This window comes from Copadichromis virginalis, linkage group LG2 (genome assembly GCF_057382275.1).
Source record: "Copadichromis virginalis isolate Kocher_CV1m ecotype Utaka linkage group LG2, C_Virginalis_male_GT1.1, whole genome shotgun sequence".
NCBI lineage: Eukaryota > Metazoa > Chordata > Actinopteri > Cichliformes > Cichlidae > Copadichromis > Copadichromis virginalis.
Window position 1 is genome coordinate 6,796,136 of NC_140619.1, and position 13,681 is coordinate 6,809,816.

Genomic DNA, 13,681 nt, shown 5'->3' on the forward strand with positions numbered 1-13,681 from the left:
CTTGCTAATTATTGCCAAATGACAAAGTCATATGATGATGCATGTACCCGCTGTGGTGTGACCCATCGAGTTTTCAAGTCCCTGATATGAAGCCACATGTTCATTCACTAACGTTTTTCCAGCGAGTAAGCCTAAAAAGTGTTTTGTAAAGTGTTTGATTAGGTAAAAGAACAACAAGTCAGACAACAACAAGGCCATTTTTTCATAGAGTTTAGCAGCCTTTCACCTGCCGTCGGCCGTTAAAACAGCTCAGGTTTAAGGCACTTCTGCCTTGAATTCAATTTTAAAACCTAAATCTAAATCCATCGTTCATAATAATAATATTTTTAAAAGACTTTTGCTCACAAAAATGCACCAACAGCAGATGGTCAGGTTCTGTTCAGTAACTCAAATTAGCAGAGAGTTACCAGGTACAGCTTCCTATCCTTGGAGGACAAACTTTTACCTGTAACATAAGCATGTTATTTTTTAAAGTCATTATTATTATTAAGTTTTCTATACTCCTTTTCAGTGTATTGGCATTGACCACGTGCTTTTTATTGCTGTAAAGTTTGGCTGTGGGAATTGACTCGCTCTCCAGTGCCTATTTCAAGAACTGCAATTTTTGGTTTCAGCTCTCAGCTTGTTTCGCTTCAGGATTCACTTTGGAGTGGGTGATTTCCTACAGTCGTTGAACGCAGCATTAGTTCAACCAACTTGTTGCTCATTCAGAGAAACGCCTCCTATTCCTCCTCCTTCTGCTCTTCTAAGCTCAATCCCTGCAGCTCTCTCGCTCTCACTCCTGACGGGTAACTGGAGCGTGAACATGGCTGCTAACCGGGTGATCATTTACGGTGGGAGAGGCGCTCTGGGCTCAAAGTGTGTCGAGTATTTCAAATCTAAAGGATGGGTGAGTGGTGACAGCTAACGCTAGCATGCTAGCACTGATAAACGGTGAGCTAACTGTATTTCTCTTTCTCTGTGCACTAAATAGTGGGTCGCCAGCATCGACATGGTTGCAAATGAAGAGGCTAATGAAAACGTGATCGTGAAGATGACGGAGTCTTTCACCGAGCAAGCAGGACAGGTGCTCTGCAGATCTTTCTGACTCATCAGTGCAAAAACTGAAGCGTTAACAGACAGGAGTAGGGCTGTTACTGCGACAGCTAAAGTCAGACTTTTCATATGACTTTGGTATAACTCTAATGACATTTGTTTGTTGTTTTTTAAATTTATTATTGTTATTTTTATTATTATTACAACTATTTGCATTGTTCAGTAATAGTAGAGTTGCTAAAATGTGTGTAAGCTAATGCTGCGTTCAGGTCAACTGAGAAAGTGGGGATTTCGGTTTTTGTAGTAGAGAGGTTATGATAGAGTCAGATTACTGTGATGATTTTTTTTTTCTTATTTGTTTAGGCAGCATTAATGGTTATCTAAACTGTACTTCTTTTTCTTGAACCCCTTAGTAGCTTTTATAGTTCAAATCTGTTCATTGAGAGCGTCTAAGGGTAGAGAGGTATAAAAACCCAAGGTAGGTAAAACTATTAAAGCTGATCTGAGCGGTCTTATTTGACACACAGAAATATATTTATCATTTGATGCATCTCTTTTTGCCCATTTTATGTGACCTTGATAAAAATCGGTAGCATCCTTTCTCTCTGTATAATTGCTTTTGGTAAGATATTTTTTGCACTTTATAAAATGAAAAGTGTGTTTTTAGAAATCTAACAGTACACTGACTGAGTGAGGATAATTTCTACAGCTATCCTCCTTTGTTTGTTTACCAGAACAAACACTCTCCAGCTGATGCTTTGTTGACATTTAAATGCCATTCAGCTCGTGCGTCTGCCCAGTGGCTTTATGTCATTGTGTTAGCAGTTAGCTCTCATTTTGTGCAGGTGACGGCAGATGTGGCCCAGTTGCTAGGGGAACAGAAAGTGGATGCCATCTTGTGCGCGGCGGGAGGATGGGCGGGAGGAAACTGTAGTTCCAAAGGTCAGAGTTCAACCTTTTTTTTTTTATTATTATTTGTTTTGGTGTTAATAATCAGCCAGCTTTCCTGCAGTCTCCCATGCATAATTGTGAACTTGAAAACAATTTGCTTTGTAATTAAATAAAGTCTAAGGGATATTTGTGATTAGACTTTTTCTTGAATCTCATTTACTTAGAAGTGTTTAAATCTTGTTCTGCGGGGCCAAAAGCTTGCCAGATTTTTGTTCTGCCAGTTAGCTTTTTGGTATTTATTCCATAGTTGTACCTGGCAGCAAAGGGAAAGCAGCAGTTCTCTTGAAGTGCCAGAATTGATGTGCACTGTGCAGCTAATAAGAATTTTGTGGTTGCCGCAAATTCAGCCATTTCAAACATTTGGAGGACAAGGCACTCGCTTTCTGGCAAAGATGAAAAGGCTGGCATTATTGAAGCTACTCAAAACAGCTGGTCTACCCGGCTCAGATTAACAACTTAGTGTATTAAATCTTTACAAATACCAGTGTTTATAAACAGCAATTCGCCATTTAATAGATGAGTTACGTGCCAGCAATGATTTTTGGCAATGAAGGGTTATCAGGCAGTCTGGTAAGACTTCAGGACGTTTCTGGTCCAAGTCAAGAAATAATCTGACACAGTAATCCTGTAAAAATGGTAATTTGATCTTTTTTAATCAAGTTTTTGTACAGATCAAACAAACCTTTTAGAGGTACTCGTAGCTTTCGGCACTGCTTTGAAGAGCCAGTCTAAGATGTTGTTCTCTGTATTCTCCTACAGACTTGTACAAAAATAGTGATTTGATGTGGAAACAGAGCGTGTGGACCTCAACCATCTCCAGCCACCTTGCTGCCTTGCACCTAAAAACAGGTGGACTGCTGACTCTGGCTGGAGCTAAAGCAGCCCAGTCAGGCACTGGAGGTGAGGCACACAGTTTTTGTTGCGTGTTTACTGTTCTCATCATAGCGAACTGATGGCCCGCTCCTCAGGGTTACAGACTTTGACCAGGGTAATTGACACACTGATCAGAGGCGCACCTGCTCACAGCAGTGTGTGCGATTGGGGGCGAAATGTGTCGATAACATTGATCCAAGAAGCAAGACAGAATCGCTGATGAGCTCTGCGGCAGCAGTGGTGCTCACTGGTTAGTGAGTCTGTTTCACAAACAAAAAGTAATTGGTTTGATTGCCAAAACAGCATGTTTGTCTACTACAAACCTTCCCCTGTATTGTTGAGCAATCGACTCAACCGTGACCTGCTTAATCGTTTTAAGATATCTGGGGCAAGAGTGAATAAATAAAAAATAAGGTTAATGAAAGTAGATAAATTAGACCAAAAGTAAATTTAAATTTAATTTTTTCCAAAAAAATGGGAAATGGGTGTAGCGATTTATTGAAATGTGCAAATTTGGATTAATCGCTCCATACAACATGTTTTCACTGCAGTTTTTTTTGTAATCTGGCAAACCTTGGCTGGTTCTCGCCATTTGCCTTCCTTCACGAATAATATCTTCTTGACATCCAGCCTTCTACTGAAACAATTTCTCATGAGGCTTCAGTGAGGAGTAGATGGATTCATTGAAGGGCTAGATGCATTCTTCAGTTCCTGTGTCAGGTTTTTCAGGGATTTTTTTTTTCCTGCTTCTTAACGATATGACTGTCAGACCCTGTTCAGATGCTGTAGGTAGTATTTAAGATGTACCACTCCTGTGTTTTGGTTAATAGTTCTTCAGCATTCATCTTGTTGGTGCAAAATCACATTTTATATCTGTGAAACTGTGATATCTTTGGCTTTGTTTTTGTATATTAAATTAATGAAATTAGAACAAATTAAGTTTGTTTTTTGCGACAGGGTGTTAGGAACAAAGTGTCTAAAATTAACGATTTTATGCCTAAGTGTTTATTTACATACTAGAACAGGCCGTCCATGGGGTTGTATAATACTCAGCCACTTAAACAACCAATTAAGACAGAGTCCAAAGAAATCACTTTATTCAACTTAATTAATTAAAGTCTACATCTATGATTAATTGGTATAGTCAAATACTTTGTTAGTTGCAGCCTTGTTACCATGTGATACTGGTCCAGCTCTTCAGCTCATGTAGTGTCCATAAAGGCTTAAATCCAGGGCCATGTGATTTGTAAAAACCCCTCCTGTGACCAAGCTGGCCATGTGATGGGCTATGATCCAATTCTACAGCTACACAAAGCCCTGGCTCAGCAGCCCACACAGAGCCGAAGAGCTCATTGGCTGCCGGCTTAGGAAGACAGTGACTCAGCAGTTGTTGGTCCTCACACAATGTCCCCATGCAGTGTTCTAACTTATCAGACTAAAGCATTTTAGTTGTTCTCTGTAGTGCAAGCACTTAGGTAGAGCTCTGCATAGTAAACATGTGGGGAAAAAAATCTTCAAATTCTAAATAAACACAAGGCAATAACAAGTACCAAATGTTAAGAAATGTAACAAACTGGTTTAAGAGGCACCTACACTCATCCTTTTTTTTTTTTTTTTTTTTTTTTTTTTTGAGTGCTTTGATCAAACAAGATGAGTGGAGAGTTAATAAGCCAAATCCAGATCATCTATGAAGAGGAAACAGGAAAGGATATTAGGATGAGTAATTGTACTGACTTTGACTTTGTTGTTGTTCATCAAAGTTTAATGGATGAAAAGGCTGTTAAATGCTGCAGGTGTGTGAGCTAACAGACCAAATGAAGGGAATCGTTTAATACACTGAAAATGTACGTTGATTTTGGGTTGGCCAAATGTTTAAAGTAGTCAAAAGTTTTTGTCATACTCGTTGTCTTTCAGAGGGATTTACGATGCAGCAGATTTTACAAACCCAGGCTTTCTTTGTGTTTGCTGTCTTGACAAAACCTAAAACCCAGTCAGAGATAACGGGCATGACCCTCATAACAGGGACCACAAAAAAATATGCATTTTCTGCATCATCTACATGAAAATTCCCTTTTTGTACATTTCCAGTTTGTGTAGTTTGCATTTCTGTAACTTTACTTTAGAGCTTCATTTTGGTGGTGTTAGTAAGGTCCAACATGTGTAAAGTGTTTTCCTTCAGTAAAGAATATATACTGCATTTGGGGCAAGTTGTGAAAAGAAACTAAAAATGTGGCACTTTCGGCCAATTTCAACCCAAAACTTGGTAAAAAAAAAACAAACCTGCTCACGACTTGGTTCTGTGTTCAGCGTAAGTTACCAAAGTTGGGTTTAGGCTCAACATACCCCAGTAGCACATCAATCTTGTTTCTTAGCTTCTTTCTCTGAGGAGCAAACCCAATTTACTAGAAATCTGAAAGAAAAAACAAAAAGCCAGCAGGTGAAGAAAAGGTTGGAAATTTTATGACTGCCCTTTTTGAGAATTTGACCCCACAGTTAAGCTTAAGAGCAGAGTTTGAACCCCAGACAGTTCAAAAGGAATGCAGAGCTCTTTGCTTGGCCTCGTGAAATTTTCATGGTTTGTGATTATCCTCCCAGATATGCAACTTGTAGCCTTTTAAATTCCTTGGAGAACTCCATTCTGGCCTCATTTAACATTCACTAGATGATAAGTCAGTAGTCAAAGCAGTCTCTCATACAGAACAGAGATGAAGACACTATGAAGAGACTTCCAGTGGATGCAGTGGTAATCCTAGAGTCAGTATATAACTGGAAAAACCTTAGTTGGCACCTATTGCATTTGTTTTTCTGCAACCAGTTGCAGCTGCTGTTAGATAGAATCACTAAATTATCAGCATGAGATTTGGAGTTTAATCATTTGGTAACTATTGAGTGTGTCTGTTACAAGACTAAATAATTAAGCTTAGTTATTGAAGAATAAAGCAGATGAGAGAGGTGATCAGCATGATGGCGCAGCGGTTATCAAACGTCTAATGCAAACTATAACAACTCAAAATTGCAAATTCGCAACATGTTTTGGAACTATTATATTGCAGATAATAATGTGAGTCTGCATAGTGTAAATTCTATTTTTTCCCTTCTTTCCAAAATGTTTTCAGGTGAATGTATATGTATTCATGCAACAGAGCCAGAAATCAGATTTTTGTTTTTTAATGATGGGCTGAACATGTCTGGTTGTCTAAATTCGCATTCTAATCTGGTCAGTATACAGTGAGTGGATGCATTTGCAAGACTGGTATTCCTTACTAGTGTTTGCTCTTGCAGGAAAAACAAAAGCTTGAGAGCAAAGTCATGCCACCACCCCTCGTTTCTATTGGTTGGGGATTTATAAGCCTCTCATAAGATCATTTAGGGGGAAGAGACGCTTACTGTTTCCAGATGCTGAAGAGTCAGAAAATTCGTTCTCCCAGGCTGGGCTCATGTACAGATTCAGTATGCAAGTAAGCAGACTGTCAAGCCTTAAGTCGATATTAACATTTACAAACCATGTAAAAGACAGGGAAGCATTTGAAAGTCTCAAGATGTTCCTCACATAGATTCACAGACGTCTGGTCTGTCCACTTGACCCCTCTCAACAAATCAGTACCGTCCACTTTCTGTGTAACGATTATATTGTGTTGTGCGTTGCCTTTTGCAAGCTGAATTTTCTCCAGGATACTAAAATAATAATGTTTCCACTGCAACCCCCAGGCATGATAGGATATGGCATGGCCAAAGCAGCCGTCCACCAGCTGTGTCAGAGTCTCGCAGCAAAAAACAGTGGGATGCCTGCCGACACTACTGCTGTCGCTATACTACCGTGAGTACTGAAATAAAACACAATCAAGGTGTACAAAAGCAGCTCTAGCATGTGCTGTCCTTAAAGGAACAATCAACAAAAAGTCTTCTCTGCTAGATTAAAACTAGAAAAGTCTATTGCTCTCTTCTCACCCTCAGATTAGATTAGTTGTATTTACAGCAGATACAACTGGAAAGCCAGACTTACAGGAAACAAAGTTATCAGTATTGAATAATTAAAAGCAGTCCTTACCAACTTTCATCCCCAGTCTGTTTTTCAAAGATTTTAAAACGAGATGATCCTGAGCACACTTTATGTGTAAAATCTCTGGTTTATCCCTGCTAGCAAAAAGCAACAAACTGAAGCTAATAGAATTTAATAGCTTTATATGGCCTAGCATGATTTTATTAACCTTTTAAAATAAGAAGCTACAATAGTTTTTAATATATTTTTAAGCTTTTTTGACTGTACAATTCACACAAATGTGTTTTCCTCAAAACACAAGTTGCTCTTTTTATTATGAGAAAACAAGTGGCTTTAATTATATTATACAGTTACTGTTCATTACTGTGTGTAGTGAGTTTGTAATTAGAATTTAAATGGAAATGAAAAGGGAAACGTGGCTCCCTGGGTTTTACTCAGAAATAAATCTTACACTTGCATGTCTTACATGTCTTCTTTTTCCACACTGGGTTTTACCAAGGAATTGTCTGCAGGTGCCTCTGCACTCCTGTTCGTCCTGCTGACATGGACTAACCTTTCAGATCCCACCTGAATTGTTTTTATGGGGTAAAAATAGTTGATTTTATGGTAACACAGAAACCCCTAGATTTCCTGTATTAGCAAAAGCATGTACTGTATGTTATGACAAAAAAGATTTCCTTGGATAGTGTGCTGGTGTTCCGCTTGCAGGGTAATACTGTATATTGCTTCTTCTAGTGTGTTTTTAATATTTTTAGGGAACAGATTTGTCTCTAATCCATATCCAGCAGCAGACTTTTATTAATAAAACAGGACTGACAAACCGGTAGGATGAATTCAAGTCATTTTTTTGTGCTACAGACGCAGGTTTAAAAATGTGTTCTGTATTCACCATAACATAAAAGTCATGTATAGAGCTGCTTTAAATACACCAGCACGGCAAGCAGTCGGTGAAAGGACTGAAGATGAAAGCTATAAAATTAGCTGTGCCACGTATTCTTTATTATGTTGGATAGATAAGTACGAGGTGAGGATAAGATGCAGGAATAAAAGATGAATAAGGGTGCCCGTTCCACGCGGTGGATCTGCACATGAATGCTTTAGATGAATGACACACAGCTGTATTTGCATCATTGCGCTCTCTCTTTAGTTATTGGATATAAAAGCAGCTTTTGCACTGTCATCATGAGAAGAAAGAAATGTCTTGTTAGGGGGTGTATCCATCCCTCGCGCTCTGTTTGGCTGCATTTTCCTCCAGTATGGGGCCAGGCTGCCTCTCCAGCATTCTGTCACATCTGTTTAACATTAGCCCCATGACTTGCATTCCTGCTGCATGCAGGTCTCTGATGCTGTGGCACCACCATATAGTAACCCGAACATTTCTGCAAAGCACAGTATAGAATAAAAATGTTGTTTACCCATTGTATGGCTTTTGCAGGAATACACAGTCTGACAATACAGGATTGCCCTGGCAGATGATAACACGCCCAATGCAAATGTCCTCACTCAAGCACATAAACTGCAAGCCTTATTGTCTGAGCGATGGCTGTTTCAAGTTTAAAATAAGCCTCCTGTGCCTTTTGCCATAATTCCTAAACATTTTTTTTCTTTAAGCTGAATGTTGATGTCTAACTTATACGGAATAATCGATTTTCCTGTAAAATGCAGTTTTAGTATGCTTATAAAATGACTTCAACCCCTCAGAAACTGCATGTGATATATAGTATGTGTGGAGATGCTGCAGTCTGCACACTCTGCTTCCTCTGTGCTGCTCAGACGCAGCTACTCACCCTGATTGTCATCTGGCTTCATTTGGCAGCGTTACCTTGGATACGCCGATGAACAGGAAGTTCATGCCTAAAGCAGATTTCAGTACCTGGACACCGCTGGAGTATATTGCAGAGTGAGTGCCAAAGCAGTCTTTTTCTCTTCTTTGTTTTTATTTAGATTGGGGGTGTGTGTATATGTTTTTATCAATTTTCAAATGGTGAAATGTTCAAGATGTTCAGTTTTATAGGAGCCCTATTATGCAAAATTCCAACTGCACTCTATTAGGGCATTCACATTTTAAATTAATATACTTCTTAAATGCTTTGATATCGTTCAACTGCTGTACAGCTCCTCTGCGTGTTTCTGTTCACAACGGCCCCCCTGCTGACTCTCAATTGTTCACACTGTTATTAAGATGGTGTGGGCAAAGAAACAGAATTTCTTTCTGATTGTTCAGCATTGGACTAAGAAGCTCTTTGATTCTCAGGGACTGACACTGTAATCGTCACATTTACCTTTGATGCTTGGGATCACAGAAACACTTCCAGCTATCAAACTACGTTACATTAAAGTGACTGGAAATACCTGAGGATGTCTAATTATGCACAAGAATGAGGAGGCATGAACACAGAATACAAAGTGTTTTGCAAGTAGCTGCTTAAAAAATCTGTTAGGACAGATTTGTTTTGTTTATATGTATATTATGTATTCTGACATCTTCATGAACTGGAATTGGTTTCTTTTGAGGATCTGAAGGTTTGGATGCATATGAATATCATTAACCCAAAAAGAAATAAAATTTAAAATATAGAATTGCACCACAAGATGGCAAAATAGACTTCTTCTGGGGGGTTTTAAACAGCAATGAGACAATTAAACTTCTATTAACAAATAGAACTTTGAGCTACATGAGCCACTCTGCCTTTACTTAAAGCTTTGATAAATTTGTTAATTTCTTTTAATCCTTGGTGTACAACTGAATGAATGCTTTGGCTTTGGCTTTGGCTGCGTTTATGTCTGTGTCGGCCAGTGAAGATTAGATGGGATTTGATCCACTTTGATAATCCCGTAGGAAACAGATGAGGGTCTGGAGACAGAAATAGAAACAGTCTATGTGACCCGAAATTAATGAAGGTGGCGGTTAGTTTGTTTTAGCACCTATTGTTATTCTGTGCTTACCTTTCTGGCCACTGTTCATCTATTAAACCAAACTGATTTCCAGTATAAGCTATTTTTACTTAGATTTTATGTTACTGTTTTAAGTTAACAGACTAGCTCACGTGGTATTTGAAGGCATCTTTGGTGTTGAGTTACCGGTTTATTTAACTAAAAAAAACCCACAAATTTAGGTATGCTGATCAGTTATTTGGCGTGTAACGGGGGATAAACGGAAAGAGTTGTAAATGTATGCAAAGAATAAGGTTACAACTACAGACAGTATATTAAAGAAAAATATAGCTTTGACATCGACCACTGATCAGCGATATCCTGTAATGAAGCTCTAAGCTGACTGTTTTCAACATAAGATGCACATGTATTGAGCGAGTGGCAGATCTGAGTGAGAAACTAACTCTGTGACCATTGCGTTGTATTTAACTGCAGTTAACAGTAGGGCTGCCACGATTAGTCGACTAGTCACGATTACGTCGACTATCAAAATAATCGTTTGTGGCAGCCCTAGTTAACAGTACCATTTTAGGCTGTGAATTTGCAGTCATAGAGCAGGATGTCGCCCAGGGAATAAAACCAGCCCACCAGAGGGAAAGCAAAAGAGAACTGACGCTGCCAGCATCTTATAAAACAATCAGGGGAATATGATTGAGGTGTGGCTCATCTTCCAGACACATCTGTGCCTCCTTGACTCCAACAAATAAACTGGAAAAAGCAAACACACTTACTAAGAACCAAAAGGTTCAGCACATTGTACATATATAATATATATAAGAATGAACATGAAAAGGTATTGAAGGTTTTATTCAACTACTCAAAAAGTTCTTCCTCCTTTCTTTTTTTTCCCTCCTCAGAATGTTCTTCAGCTGGGCCACCGGGGTGAACCGACCATCTTCAGGAAGCCTCATGGAGCTGGTGACCTCCGGAGGCGAAACCCAGGCTGTTGCTGCTCAGTAGAGGACAGAGCAGGTGGGGGGTGGGGGTTAGTAGGGAGGAAGCGATAAAGATGGATGGAAACGGATACAGAGGCTTGAGGAGAGAAGGGTGAGAGATAGATGGAAGGAGTGATGAGGTGTAGAGGTGAAGAACAGAGCTGGAGACAGAGAGGAGCTAAATAAAATGGGTAGGTGGAGCAGAGATGACCAGATGGGTTTGTTTTGGAGGAGGGGGGCTTTCTTTGCAAATACAGCCTCACAGCGCCATCTAGCTGTCAATCATTGTAACTATCTGACTGTAACAGCCAATCCAACTTTGTTCAATCTCTAGTAACTGAAATATTCTTCACGGATGGACCATCAAGGCTTACCTAGCATATTTGATTTAATCTCACTGAACAGTGATGTGAAATTGTGGTAACTGAACATTCAGAGTAAACAGTGTTATAAATATTTTAGGCTTATTTCATCGGATGCAAACAAGAGGTAATAAAATATACTAATGTAGCTTTAAACTCAAACTAAAGTGATGTCCTTCCATTTCATTGTCATAACATTTTTAATACGGGTAATTGCTGAAAATTAATGAGCAGTGGCTTATCTACCCTGTGGTTTTTTGTTTTTTACCACATTTTAAAGTTCATTCTTCTGAAAAGCACATTGGAAACTTCATAATCACCTACATTAGCCATAGCAGTTCCCTCTAAAATGTAACATGTGACAGTGACCAGTGAAATGTGTGAGCTCCGTAGACCTTTTTAGTTTCCACTGTTTAGGTCCTCTACCACTGCGGAAACTCAGTCAAAGAAAGCCGCTGTCTTCTCTCAAACGGACAATAACGCTTTAAAGTGGAGTGGCCTTATTTGCTTTTTGTATGTAGCTATCAAGTCAAAGTGTCCTTGCCGTCTGCAGTATGAAAAAGGTGCTCTGTTCCTGTTGTGGGTTTTCTGAGTCATGTGTTGTAACTGTCAATATTCACATTAAATCAATCCAAAAAAAATTGTCATCCTGTTTGAAAACAGCAGTTGAAGTTTAAGATGCTTTGGTGTTTGTAAAATTATATTTGTTTTTTTTTTTTAAATCTAGTGAGACACAAATAATAAAGCTCATGTTGCAATAATTACAGTTGATACTGTATTTTCAGATGTGAGGCCCACTCGAGTAGTTTCACAGTAGTTTCTCTGGTTCTTTGTCTTATCAGTTACAGATATATAGACTTTCACATCCTGCCCTAAAGTCATATGTGAGTGTAACGTGTTTGGCAGAAAAGAGACAAGTTAGAGTAAAAAATTTATTTACTTGATTTCTTTCCTTCAAGTAGCTGTGGATTATTTTTTAAGTGACATTTGGTAAGATAAGGTAAGCTATACACCACTCTTCACAGATCTGGGGAAACTCATTAGTGATAAAAGTCTAAAATAAATTGTTTGGCTTTTAATTAGTGGGGAACTTCTTTAAAAAAAAGAAAAGAAGATAATAGAGTTATTGGTGTCCCTCAAACCAGTGGCACTCATGTATGGGGAATAATTGTAGCAAAGAAAATTAAAAACAATGCCCAAAAACCTTCCACTAAATGAATCTATGCAAGGCTTTCGTGGTAGGTTTAGAAAAGTACCAAAAAGCCTTTATTTTAGCGAGTGAGCATGTATCGGGCCTTCTTAGAAGTGTGCAAACACAGTGGTGAACAAACGTATTAAAATGTAACAAAAACAAAACACAAATATTGTAGAAATCTGCCAAAAACTTGTTTAAAACTAACAGTTATATTAATATGTATTATGTCATAAACCACAAACTTTATTCATTTCAAATTTGAGCCAGCATACTGAACTTCTCTGAGAAGTCAAAAATTAATCAAGGTTAACATTCAACCACTAAAATTTATTTTTCTTTTCAGGAAGTAAGAAAATAACTGCAATTTTTGCCTTTTTAGAAAAGTAAATTCATTGATTCAATTCAATTTTATTTATACGGTGCCAAATCACAACAACAGTCGCCTCAAGGCGCTTGTGATAATGATTGATAACACCAATTATATTTTAGCATGAAAAAGTGTGATTTCCATTAAAGAGCTGTTGCGTATTGGTGGAGTAACAATTACAGAAGCAGAAAAACTGACTTTATTGCCAGTGCTTTTAAGTTAGAGCAACTGTGTCATAAACATTACACTGGGACATGTGGTCTAATAAATTTGCACTGTACCAACTTCCAAGGTGGATTCCTTCTTATTACTTATTCATATACATATTAAAAGCAGGATTATAAGTCCTTCACTACCCTGTTCACTAAAATTCTAAGGCAGAAATCAAATCTCATGGTTATATGAGGACAATTCTTGCTCTCCTTTTACATGCAGGACTCTTGTCTTCAAATAAATAAGTGAACATAAAATTGATCAATGTATAAAGTCTGATCAAGTCTTTAGTGTCAGGATCAATTCGCAGTTTTAGATTTCTCATTTGTCATTTGAATTATGAATTATTTGCCACAGAGATGCCCACTAGATGGTGCTGTTAAATAAAGAGTCCCACTGCTTTACTGCCACTCTTGTGTTTTTCAGTGGAAGTCATATTAATCAAACGGATGAGTTAACACCCAGAGCTGAATATGCAGTGCCATGCATACACAGTATAAAAATAACTTACAGAAGGACCCTTTAGCATTCACTCTCCTGCGCACAACTGATTTCTGAGCATCCAGGCCTTTCACCTTGGCAAATGCAAATCTCTACAACAGTGACATCTGGGAAGGCATCAATTTAAAACTTGGATTATGGCAAATAGATTATTTTACAGCCCCATTCCTCTTAGCGCAAAATGTTGTTGTTCAACCAACCCATATATTCACCCTCAGCGTGGACCAGACCAGAATGCACATAAATAGACTATGGGGCAGCTGCTGGGCCTTAGTCTTAAACTCTACTATTTCTCCCGGATGGCCACAGTTCCAG

The 13,681-nt window shown here is 38.5% G+C and overlaps 1 protein-coding gene across 1 annotated transcript; it reads left to right on the plus strand.

Annotated features, from left to right (window-relative positions):
- Positions 1-732: 732 nt before the first annotated feature.
- qdpra (quinoid dihydropteridine reductase a) lies at positions 733-11,852 on the plus strand. Its single transcript, XM_085469314.1, has 7 exons — positions 733-889; positions 974-1,066; positions 1,881-1,977; positions 2,746-2,886; positions 6,568-6,676; positions 8,676-8,759; positions 10,651-11,852. The coding sequence occupies exons 1-7, from the start codon at positions 806-808 to the stop codon at positions 10,751-10,753; spliced, it is 711 nt and encodes a 236-aa protein (XP_085325440.1). The 5' UTR covers positions 733-805; the 3' UTR covers positions 10,754-11,852.
- Positions 11,853-13,681: the final 1,829 nt, after the last annotated feature.

Bases quoted from the DNA above. Each gene is read 5' to 3' on its own strand.
- qdpra (XM_085469314.1), top strand. From the start codon at position 806: ATGGCTGCTAACCGGGTGATCATTTACGGTGGGAGAGGCGCTCTGGGC. The intron at 1,067-1,880 runs GTGCTCTGCAGA...CATTTTGTGCAG, and splicing joins TCACCGAGCAAGCAGGACAG to GTGACGGCAGATGTGGCCCA. The intron at 8,760-10,650 runs GTGAGTGCCAAA...TTCCCTCCTCAG, and splicing joins CCGCTGGAGTATATTGCAGA to AATGTTCTTCAGCTGGGCCA.